At 38.1% G+C, this 19,503-nt stretch overlaps 1 protein-coding gene across 1 annotated transcript in view; it reads right to left on the bottom strand.

Annotated features, from left to right (window-relative positions):
• CHN1 (chimerin 1) overlaps positions 1 to 19,503 on the bottom strand; it is a 197,261-nt gene that overhangs the window by 141,621 nt on the left and 36,137 nt on the right. Inside the window, exon 3 of the mRNA XM_047772923.1 lies at positions 5,582 to 5,620. Coding sequence (XP_047628879.1) covers positions 5,582 to 5,620 — 39 coding nt within the window. The remainder of the gene's footprint in view (positions 1 to 5,581; positions 5,621 to 19,503) is intronic.

A 19,503-nucleotide genomic window follows, 5' to 3' on the forward strand; every position in this document is an offset into this window, starting at 1 on the left:
CTAAAAGGGTTAAATAACTTAATATATGTGAAAGACAAAGTAGTCCCTGGCACATAGTAAACACTCAATAAAGATTAGCCATTATTCTATGTAGATAACTGATATTAATACATAAAATTCTTTACAATAATATGTGGTTACCAAGATGCATCTTGAGTTCCTCACCCGAACATAACACGGTGATGCTATAATTTCAAAGATGCTAAGATGATATAGCTTTACTATTTTCAGAATCAAAAAATAAAACTCTTTCTCATTTAATAATATTTGAAATCTACTGATAGAAATGGATTCTTCTGCTGGCTGCAAAAATCCCTAAGAAAGGTAGTATTTTTAAAATACCCATATTTTATTTTGAGAGTTTTTCAAAAATATTCCTGTGAATATGTTTTTACAGATTAAAGAAATGATATGAAGGGAATAATTATAAGATGGGGAAGGGACAAAAGAAAGTACTAAACTAGGAGTTCCCATCATGGCTCAGCGGAAAAGAATCTGACTAGTATCCATGAAGACGCAGGTTCCATCCATGGCCTCACTTAGTGGGTTAAAGATCTGGCATTGCTATGAGCTGTGGTGTAAGTCGCAGACACAGCTTGGAGCTGGTGTTTCTGTGGCTGCGAAACAGGCCAGCGGCTACAGCTCTGATTCAACCCCTAACCTGGGAACCTCTATATATCATGGTGTGGCCCTAAGGAGAGGAAGGAAGGAAGGAAGGAAGGAAGGAAGGAAGGAAGGAAGGAAGGAAGGAAGGAAGGAAGGGAGGGAGGAAGGAAGGGAGGGAGGAAGGAAGAAAGAAAGTAAACTAAATTTGTCTGCCTCTGATAATGAGAACATGTGAATTGCCAGAGATATCTGTAAATCTGCATCCTCTTAAGAGAATCACAACAGGATTTGCAAAAAGGTCCATTCCTCAGATCCATTCCTCTACACTGGTAACTTTAACTCTAAGATGTGAAAATTCAGTGCACATTTCTGTCTCAAAAGACCAGTTGTTTTCCTTGTTAAAAAAATGCTTTGGAAAGCACTGTCACCTACAGAAACTCAATTACGAGAAATGAATGGTGACCAAGAAGGACATTAAAAGTTACTAAAGAAAGTAATGTTGGTTTTGACTCAAAGCACAAATACTATAGTGTCTAGTTATAGTCAGTAATATATTTACTTAATCAGTAAGCAAATGTTAAGATAAATCAGTATGAAAAGAAGACTGAGAGTATCATTACATGAAAATCTCATCCTTTGTTTTAATCAGTTTCAAAGGGCAAGGTTCTGTTCTATAGAGAAGACTAATTTTTAGACAAATACCTCCTTACTGACTATCAATGGTTAGTCTACCTTTAAGACTTTTTTTTTTTTTTTTTTTTGCTTTTTAGGGCCACACCTACGGCATAGGGAAGTTTACAGACTACAGGTCGAATGAGAATTGCAGCTGCCAGCCTACACCACAGTCACAGCAATGCCCGATCCAAGCCATGTCTGCGACCTACATCACAGCTCAGGGCAACGCTGGATTCTTAACCCACTGAGTGAGGCCAGGGATCGAACCTGCATCCTCATGGATACCGGTTGGGGTCATTACCACTGAGCCATTAAGACTCATTTTTAATTAAAAAAAAAAACATATATACACACACATACATATGTGTGTGTGTGTGTATAAAATGGGAGCACCTTTGGATACCTGAATATAACATATGAACATCTACCAAAAGGATCATTAAAAAATCATACAATAGATAAATTCAAGATGAAAAGATTATATGATTAAAGTACTCAACAGTTTTTCAATCATCTTAGAAGTGTCCACGCTAGGTACTCATTAATTACATTCTCAGTACCTAGAAACAATGTCCTTTTTTTTAATTGCCACACCTGCGGCATATGAAAGTTCCTAGGCCAAGCATTGAATCCAAGAAGGAGCTGAGACCTATGCCTCAGTTGCAGCAAAACAGGATCCTTTAACCCACCGCACAGGGCTGAGGAGAGAACTCACACCTACAGAGAGACCTGTGCCACTCCAGTGGGATTCTTACACCACCATGCCAAAGCGGGAACTCCAACACATTGCTAATCAAGCTCAGAGATTATAAATTCTAAGTTGCTATCTTGAGGTCAAAACTGGCTCACATTCTTTGGTCTGCTATTCTCTAAATTTAAATTTTTTTAACATTTAAAAATTAAGAGATTTAACAACAAAACCAAAAGAGAATTCCAGCTTCTCTTGAAAACTCAGAAGATGTAACAGCATTGGACCCAGAGTTTTAGACGCTCACAGTAAAGGGAGCCAATTATGAGCTACTCCCTCCAGCCGGGGCATCAACGCTCTGCTTTCTCACAGGCCCCACCTGCCCTGCTGGCCTATTTATTACATGTTAGGCCCCTGATTTAATTCAAGCAATACATATCAAAAAAGCAACAAAACTGTATTTGTTTTAAAAGAGTGCTCAACTTAAACATCTTGCTAATTCTGTTTTATTATTGGTGTGAATTTGTAAGGTTTTAAAATCATGTTTTCATAAGCTCAATTGAACCAAAATCAGAAAATATAAGAGAGGCATGGGTAAAATAAGTTTCTCATAGAATCACAGTGAAAATAGGTTTTTTATAGAATCGCACTGTGAAAAGCTGTTCAGACCCCACCAAGCTAAAGACAGAAAAAAAACCCTTAACATGTCACAGCTTTTGACATTAAAATTTAACTGTTTTCTTTAGTCTTACTGATGTAATACAGAATACAAGTGAACCATCAGAACATTTTGAAGTTTTTATTCTGCATTTATCTCCTTATGTGGACTGACAAACTTGATTTTTTTTTTTTAATCTCAATCCATTTAGAATCTATTACCATTTTGAGAATTTTTTTTTTTCCAGAGCTGTGCCCGAGGCATATGGAAGTTCCCAGACTAGAGGTCGAATTGGAGCTACAGCTACTGGCCTACACCACCGCCACAGCAACACCAGACCTGAGCCACGTCTATGACCTACACTGCAGCTCATGGCCACACTGGACCATTAATCCACTGAGCAAGGCCAGGGATGGAACTGCATCCTCATGGATACTAGTTGGGTTCACTATCACTGAGCCACAACAAGAACCCTGAGAATTTTTTTAATTACAAAAAGTCACCAGAGAAGATGATGAATGCATTATGGTTTCCTAGTCCCAACGATGGTCAAATAGAATTTTTAATTATCAGCTCTGAAAAGGGATATATAAGAAACAAACAAAATGTCATGGTTCAATTATTAAAGAGTACTAAGCAGGGCCTACTTCCCCAGTAACTTAAAGTTTCAGTCACTTCTGAGAAAATAAAGGTGTCACAGATTTATCAGCTCTTAAATTTTTCCTATTAGGATGAACAAGCTCCCAGACAAATGAACTTCTTATAGTACTATTAATAAATACTGGAGATTATTTACAGATAGCTGAATGTTAAACTGTGGAGCTCTCTTGCGGCACAGCATGTTAAGGATCCAGCATTGTTACTGCAGTGGCTTGGATCACTGCCGTGGTGTGGGTCAGTCCCTGCCCTGGGAACTTCCACACACCACAGGTGCAGCCCAAAAATAATAAAAATTAAAATGAATATAAAACTATAAAGCTGAGGAGTTTCCATCGTGACTCAGTGGCTTAGCAATCTGAGGATGCAGGTTTGATCCCTGGCCTCGCTCAATGTATTATTAAGGATCCAGTGTTGCTGAGAGCTGTGGTGTAGGCTGGCAGCTATAGCTCCGATTAGACCCCTAGCCTGGGAACCTCCATATGCTGCAGGTGTGGCCCTAAAAAGCAAAAAAAAATTACAAAAAAAACTGTAAAACTGACTGAGTGGCAAAGGCAAAACATAAAGAAAACAAAAGAACTCAACCTACATCCCAATTTTTTCTAGGCTCAGAATTTGACAAACACATTTAACAATCTAAACAGTCATCGTAACAATTACTTCAATGTGAAGATGTAATTTTTATATGTTTTCTTATTAGTTAAAATTTGCACATATACAAATTCTTGGAAGAATGAACATCATGATTTCATATGGAAATTTCACATGACCAATTTTAAAAATGGACTTTTCCACTTGGCTTTTAACACTGTTTAATCATAAAATTTGCTTGAATTTCAAGTGTTTGCATTTGATGGTCAGAAGATATAGTCTATTCTAATAATTTTTTCCTTGATTCTACTATTAAAATGATGGAGAGGGGGTGTTCTTCAGGCATTGAAGTCACTAAAATAAACTATAAAACTCAGTATTAGTACTGAAAAAAGGAAATATGCAATTTTTAAGATAAATGATAGCTACTTTAAGACATATGAAGATACAGAAAACACAAATTGCATACACTACATTTAGTAATCAATATTCTTCAGGGGGAAAAATCAGCACCATGATTCAATAACAGTCTGAGGCTTTATAAATGCTTACATTAAAATGTGCAAGGCGCAAGTCAGAGCAAAGGGAATAAAGATAAATTGAAATCGAGAAAATGCAGAGAAGAATTTTAAATAGGCTTCCTTCCAATGAGATTATGAGACAAAATCTTTGGGAGGTAAAGAACAGTAGTCATTTTCATACATTCTTTAAACTATACTCCCGAGAAACAAAAAGGATATAGCAGGGGTAGGGGAAAATGCACCTATGGCAATATTTTTAGACTGTTCATATTTTGCTTACTATAATTAACCCAAAGTGGTAACATATTAAAATAAAACTATCTGTTTTTCCGGGAACATAAAACCAGTAAGAATCTGAATTCTTCCTCCTTCAGTCAGCAAATTTCAGCAACTTACAAATATCAAAACAACATTTACAGAGATGCTAATGATCTATATTTAAAGTACAGGTTTCTTATTCAACTCTATAGACAACGAACAACAGCTTACAGTATTGGTTTCTGCCATAGTGCATTCACGGATTTTTTTAAAAAACAATTCTGATTTTATTAACTCTATATGCACTTTTTAGAATCTGAAATACCCTTTACTTGATGCAGTAATATTCTCTAGAAAACAAGGAAGCGAAAATAAAGCACTAGAATGTAGACTCTTGAAAAACATCTGTATTCTAATGCAAAGTTTAAAGAACAATATAGAATTCAAATATCTCTCTTTTTATTTTGGAAGACAACTCCTAAAAAAGAAGATCACTTTTTTTTTTTTTGGTCCCTTTTTACCCTTTCTAGGAAGAGAGCCTCCTGACTTACCATTTATTTATTTTTTTATCTAAGGAATCAGGATCTAAGAATAACTAGGTTCTCTGAATTCCTACTTAGCTTCTCTTTGCATTAGTTTTATCAGCTATTGTCAACAAGTGGTGTCTCAAGTTCTGTAATACAGAATTCCATGCACACTCAGAGGGATGGGATATATTCCAGACATGCAGACCAGGTACAGACTTGGGGGAAACACTCCTGTTTCCTCACAGGTTCTTTTTCTGTGCTACTCACAAATTCTGCTGCAAATTAATTTTTCAATAATGGACACACAATGGAACGAATATTCATATCTAATGATCCTAATATATTTATATTACTTATAAAACACTATATCCCACCCAATTTAAATTATTTGTGTACTTACAGTAAGATTTCCAAACAGGAGGTCTATATTCATCTGTATCTGAAAGAATAAACACCAAATTAATATTACGGAATATTAATATTTTCAATGAGATATTTTCATCATTAATTCATTTAATATATATTTGCTGAGGTCTATTTGTCCTAGGCACTGTGCTAGGCACTAATGGGCATTCAAAGGTTTTTTTAGTCTTGAACCTCTCTTTCTTGGGGTAAAATTTCACAAAGATGTTTCAAGAAAGTTATTGTAGTCATTCAACTGCTTATCCTATAAAAACATCAAGCTTAATTTTTACTGCTGGCATTCATTTACAGTCACTGGGGTAATAGTCAATAATGTCTTTGGGCTTAAAGTGAAAGATCCCTGAAATCACTGGAATTTGTTTATCCTTCCTTTCATCACATTTGGGGGATTCCAACATAACAGGTTTTATTATCATCAGGAGAGAAGAGCAAAGTACAGATATTAGTCCTCATACATCCTGGACAATCAAAACCAGGAAATGAGAAACACTTCAGTGGACGGGTGTATCTGGGGAGCCATAAAGAACATGAGGTGAACATGTGCTCGCCAAGTCTACTGCCCCTACTCTGCTCCAATGCGGATTGGGAGACAGTGTGAAGAGGCAGCGGAAAGAGATGGAAATACAAACACATGAGGGAGATGGGGGTTAGAGAAAGGAGCGGGGACAGTGGGGTCTGGCTTCTCATCTGGAAAGCACAACTGAGGAACAATCCTGCCAGCACAAAGCCCCACCTGCAAGGCCACACGGCCAAACCAGCAGGCACAGCATTTTGGTGTGGGGAGGTGTGGCCAGACACATCACCTGGCTGTGCTGGATTCAACATAAACCCACTGAGGAATCTGACCCTAAAAATCGTGGTCTCCAAGGAGGCAAGAAATTTCCTGGGATGTTTATTGAGAAGGGTGTTTCTTGTATATGTAGCTCAAATAAAATGGTTGTGGACTCAAAACATTCAGCCCCCACCTCCCAACCTTTATAATACTATCTCACACTTCATTTACGATGTGTTATCACACAAATACTTTGAGTCAGAAGGCTACAGCAAGACTACTAATGATGGGCATAAGAACATAAAATGGAAATCCCAAGTCACGTAGAAACTGCTTGGCACCCAGCAGAAGTTTTCCTGTGTTTTACATGTTTTCTTAAGGAACAAATAAAAGATTACATGAATGAATGAATGAAGTAATGTAGCAAATACTGCTAACTCTCATTATTCATGATAATTATCTTCTACAATGTCACCATAAACAATGAATTAACCTACACTGAACACTGCTCCTAGGAGAAACACAAGTTAGGTTCCTGTGAGCCTCTGTCACAACACTTTCATCAACCAATCAATACGTAACCTTGTTTTCTATGTATTTCTGTTTAAAGACACCTTATTTAGTACATACTGTTGATTCATCAAAACTGAACTCACAGCCAACAGCACCATATCTAATGCCTCAGTGAAGCTTATCTAACACTTGTATTTTCTCCCCAGGATACAGCACTGCCTTCTTGCACTCAGGAACACCAGACAGAATTTTGACACTATGCTCCAGAGCCATTTTAAAAGCAAAACCACCAATAAAAAGTCACAAAAATGCAAAAAATGCAGCACTAAATAGGCTACGAAAAGAATACTTATTTACAGTAAGAGAGCTGAAACAAAGAAGGCAGAGTTGCCTTGTTCAACCTCAGCTGGGCATAAACAGGTCATGCAATTCATATACTTTGCCATGCTACAAATGTTGGCATATAACCACGAAAGTGTCATAGGTATTTATTTTAGGGTTACAAATAAATGCAAGTTGGCAAATTTGCCAATACAGAATCAAGAATAATGAGGACTATCTGAATATGAATGAGCAATTATTTAGGAAAACTGCTAGTCAAGTAAAGTCACCTAGTAATGATACAACATTAGGATGAAATATGAACTTACCACAGTGATGTACAGATATATACATATTTACTTTGCTCGAATGTGTGTCTGTGTGTGTTTGGAGGGTTAATTATGAGGTTTGTCTTAATTAAATGATAATTCATTGAATTACATGTTTTTAATACTAGGAAAAATCTGCCTCTAAGCATTCGAGTCATTTTATGATTTCACTGATGCCATATGGATGCTGTTATATTGCCATTCAATCCTAAGCCAGTTCAGGGTTTAATAGGAGAGTGTACATTCACTTTCTTGGCACTCGGCCATACTCACATGTGTCTTGGCCTCCTTGCCAGGATCCAAACAGTATAAGCTATGGGGACCAGGCACCTCCTGACCCACCATGTGGAAAACAGCACATGTGGTCAGAAAGAGGGAGGGCACCCAAAAAGGTTGAGACCGGAGTAGTAAAGAATTTAACCTTGCACTTAGGAGAGGCCTGACTTTTGTCCTTAGCTCCTAGGAGGTAATTGCATTTGCCTGAGAGCTGTTGGCTAGCCAGAGAGTAACAATGTGACTTATGGTACAATGGCTTTGGGTCACACAGTGTCAGTCAACCTGGAGACTGTGGTCAACCATGCTGTTAAAATGGAATAACAATATCATTTAAAATGGGAACAGTAACAACACAGGTTTGTTAGGGGGATTAAACATACATAAAGCCCCTTGCACTTAGGAGACCTTTAGTATATGAGTACCCTCTCTTGCCCTCACCAAAAGTGACTTTAAAAACACAATGAAGAAGTTCCCATTGTGGCTCAGTGGAAACGAATCTCACTAGTATCCATGAGGATGCAGGTTTGATCTCTGGCCTTGGTCAGTGGGTTAAGGATCCAGCGCTGTGGTGAGCTCTGGTGCAGGTTGCAGACGCAGCTCGGATCTGGCGTTGCTGTGGCCAGCGGCTATAGCTCCAATTCGATCCCTAGCCTGGGAACCTCCATATGCCTCTGGTGTGGCCAAAACAAACAAACAAACAAACCCAACCACAATGATATTACCATACTTGCCTCAGGCCATCATCAATGATTCCACCTATGCATTTTTTTCTTATTATTTTGTTCTCCCTAATACACCTGCTCTATTACACAAGATACTATTCAAGATGGTACGATCACAGAAGTGTCCCAATAAAATGAGTATTTATCAAATAACCAAAAAATATTGGGATTTAGGGTCAAGTTTCCATTGACATTAAAACAATCCTAATTATTAGTGATATCTGAGAACACAGCGGGTTTAAAAAGTCTTTTCCTAGCAATCTATTTTTTTCTAGAGGAAGTGTAAACTGCTGTGACCTCTCTAGAGAACAACTGGCAACAGATATCATGAGCCTTTGAAAGTGTGTTGCAGGCATCTGTTAAGGAAGAAATTAAATGAGATGCTCTTTGAAAGGAAACATTTTAAAAATTACAACAGTCAACTTTCTAAGTCAACTGTACTCCAATAAAATATTTTTTTTAAATAAAGAACATCCACAAAGAAAAATACAACAGTCCTCTTGTGTTTAGGGGTAGAGACCTTAGGTGACTTTGGTGTGAATGTTTTTGTTGAACAAGTTAGATAAAGGGAGGCACCACAGCCCTCAGGACTCAGGGGAAAGAGGCCCATTGAAAGGAGTAAGTTGCATGGCTTAGAAAAACATACCTTAAACTCTCCACATGCAAAAATCAACTGCTAGAGTTGCAGGGACCAATTTTACCCTAAATCCTTCTGGAAGCGAAGAAATACTACCCCACTACCCAATCTTTTTTTTTTTTTTTTTTTTTTTTGGCCATGCCCACCATAGCATGTGGAATTTCCAGGCCAGAGATCAAATCTGCACCACGGCAATGACCTGGGCTGCTGCAGTGACAACAATGGATCTTTAACCTGCTGTGCCACAAGAGAACTCCTACCCTAATCTTTGGTTCATCCAAGTTAAGAAGTTCTGCCATACAAGACACTTATACCCCCAACCTAGTTCCACTGGCAAGAAAAGACAGAAACATTCCTGAAAGAAAATGACTTTGAAGATGGATTAGTTGAAATTGGTGATCTAGGTTCACACGAAGAGCTTATGGGTTTATGAGGGAGGACAGATTCTGGCCCAGCATGAGGCAGAGGCTAGAAGTGTCTCTGACCTCAGCCTCCCTGGCACATGGAATCATTGAGTGTAAGAGTGTGAACTAATAAACTGCAATCCTGATCTCCAACTGGAGTCACTACTTTGACCTCGGCCAGGTCTGACCATCCTAGCAGGAGCTGGACAAGCAACGATCAACAAAGGACTGGTCTTCAACACTGACTGAAAGTGATAAAGAGAAGGAAGATAAATAGTACACTATTACACTACAGTTCTCTTTTTGTCATTTGTAAGAAGATGGGACCACTCTGGGACTGAGTAAGGCTCCTGAGGGTCAGACTTGGAGGAGGAGACTGCCTAAAGAAGAAACTAAATTTTTTGCTAATCAGGGCACTGATTATGGGAAAAAAAAACATAGGAGTTCCTGTCGTGGTGCAGCAGAAACGAATCCGACTAGGAACCATGAGGTTACAGGTTCGATCCCTGGCCTTGCTCAGTGGGTTAAGGATCCAGCATTGCCGTGAGCTGTGGTGTAGGTCGCAGACACAGCTCAGATCTGGCATTGCTATGGCTGTGGCATAGGCTGGCAGCAACAGCTCCGATTTGACCCCTAGTCTGGGAACTTCCATATGCCATGGGTGCAGCCCTAAAAAGACAAAAACAATCAGAACAAAACATATATATGTGTGTGTGTGTGGAAGTATATTTGGCTTCTGTATTTACATAACAGTTCAGTTCCTTTTGCATATCTTTTGACCTAGCAGTTCTATTTCTAGGAATTTATTGCAAAATAGTTAAGGATGTTAGGAAAATATTAATTTAGAAGAACACCATTGAAATATTACTTTGAAAACTAAAACACTGGATTCAACCTAAATGCCTAACAACTGGAAACTGACAGATTCAATGATGATAGATTCCAGTTTGAAGACACTCTGACCATACCAAAAGGGCTTCACCTTTTACCATTATAGAGTCTGATGGGGAGTTCCCTAGTGGCTTAGCAGTTGAGGATCTGGTGTTGTCACTGCTGTGGCACGGGTTCGATCCCTGGCCCGGGAACTTCCGCATGCCACAGGCATGGTCAAAGAAAACAAAGGGTCTGACAGATATTTAAATATTTTTAAATCTTTTAAACCAGTGGTTCTCAAATTTTTTGGTTTCAAAAATATAGATTCTAGGGAGTTCCCGCCATGGCTCAGCAGAAACGAATCTGACTAGCATCCATGAGGACACAGGTTCAATCTTTGGCCTTGCTCTGTGGGTTAAGGATCCGGTGTTGCCAGGTATAGGCATAAACTATACCTGGACCCACGTTGTAACTGGCATTTTTAACCATAGAAGGTGTTTAATACATACTTTTTAAATGAACAAAACTTTCTGATTATTTTAACATTTCTATATGCCAGCATGATTTTGATATTTATATAAAAGTATCTTTCATGTAGTAAATGAATAGTATTACATTTAAAGGCAATGGAGGAACTATTTTAACCAATTTTGTGGGCATGTACTTAATTTAAGCATGCATCTATACCATGCTAAGATTGTTTTAAGCAGCTGTCACTGCGAGGAGCTTCATTTTCCTCTTCTCCCTGTTCTAACTGAATTTGCTAATTGAATGGCAAGCATTCATTATGGAAAAGAGAATAGTTTCTTAATTTTGTTTTGGCTTTTTAAAAAAGTTTTACTGAAGTATAGTTGATTTACAAGGTTGAGATAATTTCTGCTGTACAACAAAGTGATTCAGGTGTACATGTACAAACATCCATTCTCTTTCAGATTTTCATGCCACGTAGATTACCACAGAATACTGGATAGAGTTCTCTGTGCTACACAGTAGGTCCCCATTGGCCAATCATTTCATATACCTCAGTGTATGTAAGCCAATCTTTATTTTTTTTTTTCATCTTTGGTTAATCACTAAGATTGTGAGTCAAATCGTACTCTTGGATTTTTTTAGCATGTTTATAAAAATGAGTCCAATTTTTTTCTTGCTTTTTTTAACTCAAAGATATATATTTAAGCAAGAATTTTTTTTTTTGTCTTTTTGCTATTTCTTGGGCCGCTCCTGCGGCATATGGAGGTTCCCAGGCTAGGGGTCTAATCGGAGCTGTAGCCACCGGCCTACGCCAGACCCACAGCAACGAGGGATCCGAGCCGCGTCTGCGACCTACACCACAGCTCACGGCAACGCTGGACCCTTAACCCACTGAGCACGGGCAGGGACCGAACCCGCAACCTCATGGTTCCTAGTCGGATTCATTAACCACTGCGCCACAACGGGAACTCCAGCAAGATTTATTTTAAACTTATTTTTGCCTATAATATCTTTTGTGCTGCTTTTTCTCTAAATAACAATATATTCAGGACATCCATTTATCCTTTAAATATTAAAAATGTAAAGATACTTACCTGTACCTTTAGGCAATGATGTTTTTGTTTTTTGTGGTTTTTTGCTTTTTAGGGCTGCACCTGCACATGGAAGTTTCTAGGCTAAGGGTTGAATCAGAGCTACAGCTGTGGGGCTACACCACAGCCACAGCAACACAGGATCCAAGCTGCATCTGTGACTTACACCACAGCTCACAGCAGCACTGGATCCTTAACCCACTAAGCTAGGCCAGGGATCGAACCTACATCCTCATGGATATTAGTCAGGTTCATAACCCGCTGAGCCACAACAGGAACTTCCTAGGCACTGATTTTTAAAACCTTAGTAAACTATATCTAAAACACTATCTTTGATATGATATACTATAATTTACATAACTAGGGCTGTTGTTTGGGAGGTACTCAATAGTCTTCATTCATTGATTGGTAAGATTAAATCTACTTATAAATATCCTAATGTTCTGAATTTTTAGATTAACTTAAAACACTGTATGACTAAATAAACATTTATGCTCTCTTCAATTAGATCCTACTTAGATCAATTAAATCTATGGATATCACTAAAATGACTAAACTTTGAAAACAAAAACAAATTTCATTTTTTATTACATATATGTATTATTACTATATATCATTATATAGTTATGTCTTGTGAATTCTTGGCTTAGAATAATATTCCACTGATAAAGTTTAAACCTGATTAACTTTTTATTTGAAAAAAATAAATAGTTCATTCTAGAAGAGACCAGAATGTTAAATTTAACCTGTTTCCTGGGTTTTTAACCTTTTTAAAAAAAAATTTTATTATAGTTGGCCCACAATGTTCTGTCAATTTCTGCTGAACAGCAAAGTCACCTGGTTATACATAATATACATTCTTTTTTCTTATATTATGGTTAGGCTCAAAACAAAAAGGCTTTTACAACTTTTTTAACAACACAATGGATCTTCTCAAAAAGGGCTATGTTTTATTTTAAATGAGGTTTAGACTAAGGATGTATGAATGCTCAAAAATTATGCAATTAATGTTTTATTTTTATTTTTAAAATTTATCTTATTTTATTTTTTCCGTTTTAGGGCCGCACCTGCAAGATATGAAAGTTCCCAGGCTAGGGGTCAAACCTGAGCTGTAGTTGCTGGCCTACGCCACAGCCACAAAACATGGGATCCAAGCTGCATCTGTGACCTATACCACAGCTCAGGGCAATGCCAGATCCTTAACCCACTGAGCGGGGCCAGAGATTAAACCTGCGTCCTCCTGGATACTAGTCATTTTCCTTATCACTGAGCCACAACAGGAACTCCTGCAATTAATGCTTGAAAGCACATTTGTTTTAGATTGCTTTTGGTTTGAAACTACTTAGATTTCTGTTAAAAAAATTTATTTATAAGAAAAAAAGTATTTTTTCCCTTGAAATGAAGAATACACCTTTGAGCCCACTGGCAAGAGATTTCCCTGTCCTGCTTTAACTAGAAAATACAAGGCACTAATGATTAATCCCCACCTGTTGATGTTCTGTTTCTGTAGCAAATTCTGGCACACCAATTTTGGCATACCAAAATAATAAGATGCTTGTGACCATAAAACTCTGTTTTACTATAAAGTGATCTATTTAAAATACAAGGGCATAAAATTCACAAAAAAATGCTAAACAATTACTACATTAATATTTCCAAGAGTCATAAAGCAACCAAACTGCTCACTCAGCAGTAATGAACCAGACCAGTATCCATGATAATTCAGGTTCAATCCCTGGCCTCACTCAGTGGGTTAAGGATCCAGCATTGCCATGAGCTGTGTGGTGCAGGTCGAAGCCATGGCTGGGATCCCACGTTGCTGTGGCTGCAGCTCCGATTCGACTTCTAGCCTGGGAACATCCATATGCTGCAGCTGTGGCCCTAAAAAGACCAAAAAAAAAAAAATTAAAAGGCTCAGAATAGGGAGATTTATGGTACATCAGAATAAATATCGGGCATTGTCACTGCAGCAACTTGGGTCACTGCTATGGCAGTTTCGATCCCTGGCCCGAACTTCCATATTCTTTGGACACAGTCAAAAAAAAAAAAAAAAAAAAAAGGCTCATAACAACATACACGATTCTAACCTAATGAGGAAACAAATAAAAAAAGACCTTTGCTAGGTTTCTAGGTAACTCATATCCTGACTAAACTTCTTTCCTAGAAGATGCTTCAAAACATAGTAAGTAAGCATTTCAACTAAGATAATTAAAATTCACTCGGTAAAGTCATGGCCAAATAAGGTCGGTTAGAAGAAACAAGGTCATTTAAAACTACTCCAAGTTGGAAACTGATGTGTTATGATACAATTCTGACAGAAATAAACTATTTTTAAAACCAAAGATAATTGTTTTTAATTCTTCAGGGAATAATGACCCAGAACTTTAATACCTGGGGAAAAAAAAAAAAAGAAAGAAAACTTCTGAGACTGTGCAAACTACAGTGCTCACATGTAATTTCCCAAAACAAATATTCTGCAAATGCAGTACTCAAATGCTTCACTGTGGACCCGCAGCTTGAGCCAACAAAGCCTCCTAAATGAAATGTGAGCCAAACTTGGAAAACTCTTCTTTTTCAAATTCAAGCTTGGCCTTTAATTAAAGACCTAAGCAATGTTTCCTCTAACCAACTTGGCAGACCTAGCAAACAGACTACACAAACAAAGCCTTCTGCTTACTCAAATCTTTTCACTATATAGGACTCTTGGAACAAAAAGCCATACACAGGAACTGGGTCAGTCACCTCAATTCAAAAGTAAGGGCTGTCATTTTCCAACCTACTAATTCTTCTTCTAGACAACAAGTTATATCTAAGTTTTCTCTCTAAAGGGTTTGATCATTTTTAATGATGCTCATCTTAAAAAGTCAGCATACTAACAGAAATTCCCCAGGCCCTCTTAGCACAAGGTTTCCACCACAGAACTTCAAGGAGAGGTTTAGCTCCTTCCAAGCCTCTCAGTAACCTCTCAATATGCCCAAATTATATCTACTTAGATTTTGTTAGGTAAGTAAAAGAATTCACCTGTACTAATGATACAGTTCCTAAAACCCTCTACCACAAAAAACAGAATACACAGAACTCAACGACAATGAAATATGCCTTTCTACTGAATTTCTCTGTATCTCACATGTCTAAAATTAAGCTGTGATAAATTAATTATTCATGAAATCCTTGTAATTCATTCTTAAAAGAGTCTACCATATGGTATATACATTTTACCACACACAAAATATACCTGGGAACACTTTTTCATCAACTTAGACTTTCACCCAGACCACCTGAAATTACAGATATTAAAATAGAACCACATGAAAACTGTGCAGAATTTTTACTTTTTATAAATACAGGTTGTGTAGAGTTCCTGTCGTGGCTCAGTGGTTAATGAATCCGACTAGGAACCACGAGGTTGCGGGTTCGATCCCTGGCCATGCTCAGTGAGCTAAGGATCCGGCGTTGCTGTGAGCTTACGTGGCTCAGATCTCACGTTGCTGTGACTGTGGTGCAGGCCAGCAGCTACAGCTCTGATTAGACCCCTAGCCTGGAAACCTCCATGTGCCGCAGGAGCGGCCCTAGAAAAGGCAAAAAGACAAAAAAAAAATTTAAATAAAAAATAAATAAATACAGGTTGTGTAAAATAACCAATGAAAACTGTATTTTTAGGAGTTCCCTTCGTGGCGCAGTGGTTAATGAATCTGACTAGGAACCATGAGGTTGCAGGTTCGATCCCTGCCCTTGCTCAGTGGGTTAACGATCCGGCATTGCCATGAGCTGTGGTGTAGGTCGCAGACGCGGCTCAGATCCCGAGTTGCTGTGGCTCTGGCATAGGCTGGCAGCTACAGCTCCGATTAGACCCCTAGCCTGGGAAACTCCATATGCTGCGGGAGCGGCCCAAGAAATAGTAAAGACAAAAAAAAAAAAAAAAAGAAAACTGTATTTTTAGTGGGGATTTCCTAGTCAGTTATCTAAGAACTATAACCCAGTTGTCTCAAATGCCCTTAACCACCTTCAGTAGACAGTATACATATCCTCTTTGCTCTTTTCTTAAAGGAAAAGTTGCAAACAATGTTTTCTCTCCTTGTTATTCATCCTTTGGGACAAATTATTCCTAATCCATGCATTTCTCATTGCTACACAATTTTGCAGCAGTGACTCACTTGGATCCTTGTCATTGGAGAAGGAATCTATCACCATATTCTCAGGCTTAGGAGCATGCAACAGAATGTGTTTATTAGAATATGCATTGTTATTTATTTTTTTTATGCAGACTCATAGAATAGTTAGGATTCGCCAATGAAAGGAAAGCAAGCTTTCAAAGTCTTGCCTTACATCAGTGTTCTCAAGTTTTCTCAAGAGGACAGATACTTGGTAGCCCTTAAATGAAATGCTATGGTAAAAAAGAGAGGTAACACTTCTATTTTTAATACTTTGACATCACAGATAAGTAAGAAGGGAAAAGATCACAACATTCCTCAACCTATAATGATAATTTCCAAATGGGCTTCTTTTCAAACTGAACTTCTCCGGAAAAAACAATCAGTCGTATCTGTCTCTCTGTCTCTCTCACACGCAAACACACACACACGTGGCTTCTTGAAGAACACAAAAAAATTTTGCTTTAGATTATAAGATGTGAAGCCAAATGTAGAATAAGACAGCTCACTGCTGTAGAAAACAAAACAGAGTCAGATATGGAAGTCATATTGGTAAACCACAAACAAGCAGAGTTGGATAATTCTAAGCACATGCTAACTGTCCCAAGGTATAATAAAACGCTCAGCATGTTTTAATTAACCGTGCTTTGACTGCACACATGACAGCACGGGCTGCCAAGAAGCAAAAAACTCTTTGGAAATGACAACTTGAGTTCCAAATTGATAGGTACCTATTTTACTTCCTTTGAGAGCAGAGCCCAGGGCACAAAAGATCTGGGATTGTAGTGTCTCTTGCCAACAGTTGCAACCAACAAGGCCTAAAATGAACACGTAATGGACTTATTTGTCTTAGAGAAGTTCCTGAAGCATGGGGACATGAAGAGCAACTAACTGCAAATATAATAGCAACAAAGACTCCTTCCTTCTCAAATATCCAAATCCGAATGCTTTGAAGAGTGTAAGTATTTTTATAACTCATTTGGCAGCAAACTCTAGTCTGACCTGAACCTAAAAGTATTTTTATAGTTCCTAACAACTCATTTGATGGCAAAAACCTCACCTTAATGGATATGGGAATATTTAGTCCTTATTTATTCCATGGAGTGTGACTTCATTCGTTTCACTGCAGAAATATTAATGTTTGCTTACAGAGTGATGTGTCAGGCACTGCTAGGGTGCTATAAAACATAATATATAACACACACCCATATGTGAAATGCATTACCTTTCCAAAATCTGAAAAATTCCCAATTCCAATACACATTATTTACCAAGGTTTTGGATAAGAGATTAGAGACTCACTACTCTTATTAATATTATGGCTGATCACATTACAGTGTTAAGTCAGAACAAGACACTCTCCTGCTAAAATTCTCTCCAACAGCTTCCTGTGTCACTCAGAATAAGAGCCAAGCTCTTTACCGTAGCCACCAAACTGCTAACAAAGAGACCACAGCACTGACATCACCTGGTAATCTGTAAGAAATGCAGAACTGCAGGACCCAACTCCCACGTGTGAAGCAGAATCGGCATTTTCACAAGATTCCCAGCTGATGAGTGCGCACCTGATTTTCCAGAAGCTCTAACTCCTAACACCCTAGTTGATCTGTCCTTACCTTGCTAAGTTCGTCTCCTATTTCTCTCTTTCTCCTCATCTACTCTTGGCCAGTCTCTCTGGTCTCCTTGCCGTTCATCGAACACACAAGAAACACTCCCACCTAACTGCTTGTGTCCCTGGAACTGGAATGTTCTCCCTACAGGAATCTCCGTTGACTGGCTTCCTTATCTAATTCAGTTCTTCACTCAAAAGTCACCTTCTAAGTGAAGCCTTCCCTGTCACCCTAACTAAAATGTTCAACCCCCTCCCCCGCCCAAGAACTCATATTCTCTCCTATTTTCCTTAGTTGTCATGACATTCTTTCTCTTTAGTAGATATCACTATGTAAAACACTAACATTTTACCAAACTATATTGGTTTTGATTTGTTTTTTTTTTTTTGCTTTTTCTTAGGGCCGCACCCTCTGAGTATGGAGGTTCCCAGGCTAGGGGTAGAATCAGAGCTAGAGCTGCTGGCCTAGACCACAGCCACAGAAATGCCAGATCTGAGCTCTGAGACCTACACCATAGCTCCTGGCAACGCTGGATCCTTAACCCACTGAGCGAGGCCTGCATCCTCATGGATACTACTCAGATTCGTTTCCACTGAGCCAAGACAGGAACTCGTGAAACATGTTAACTTTTAGAAGACTTATATAACTCAATGAGCAATTATTTTTGAAAAGACAAATGCATGATAGGACAAAATCACACATGGGTAAAAGATTCAATCAAAACACAGAACAGGCCAGTAGAGTTTAATGTAACAGAGGACACAACGTTCACTAACATGGTTTTAGAGCCAACATTACAACTGACCTTTGGAAACTACCACTTGTCAAGTTTTCTTGTCCTATCAAAGAATATATCCAACTACTTGAAAAGACTATTAAAATACTTCCCTCTTTTCCAACTACTTATCTGTATGAGGCCAGATTTTCTTAATACACTCCAATCAAAACAACATATTACAACAGATCATTGCAGATATGAGCTTTCTTCTTTAAGCTACACATTAAAGAACTGAAAAAAATGGTAAAAGAGTGCCACTCTTCCCACTTTAAAATTAGTGATTTTTTTATAAAATATGTTACTTCTGCTAACATGTAATAGTTTATTGTTTTTAAATCAATTGATGAAATTTTAATTTCTCACTTTAATTTTCAAATATAGTAAATGGTGATATGTATATATACATATACACACACATATATGCATGTATATATATATATATAACCCACATAAACAAATGCTCCTTAGAGTCCTCAATAATGATCAATATATAAATGGGTCCTGGGATTTAAGAGTTTGAGAACCACTGGCCTAAAACAATAACTAGTAGACAAAAGTAAGTTCTGTTGCCCTGAACACCTACAATGTGCTGGGCTCTTGTTAAATACTGACACTTACTCCACTTATGCCTCACAACAATCTTATAAAGCAGGTGTTATTACTATCACCATTTTATGGGTAAGAGAATCAGTACTTGAAAGAGATCAAGGCATTTGTTTAAAGTCATGAGCAGCAGAGCCAGTACATGAGCCAAGATCATGAGACTCCTGACTGCATGCTCCTAACCATCACTGACACTAATAAAGGCACACTGGGGTAGAAGCAGGACAAAGAGTGCAACGCCAGGTAACAACTTAGAAAACATCAAAGCAATAAGAAGGAGCCAAAATACAAAGTCACATGGCTTGGGGATTGAAGAAAGGCAATCTAAGGAGGTTCATGTGAGCAGAA

Source organism: Phacochoerus africanus, chromosome 3 (genome assembly GCF_016906955.1).
Source record: "Phacochoerus africanus isolate WHEZ1 chromosome 3, ROS_Pafr_v1, whole genome shotgun sequence".
NCBI lineage: Eukaryota > Metazoa > Chordata > Mammalia > Artiodactyla > Suidae > Phacochoerus > Phacochoerus africanus.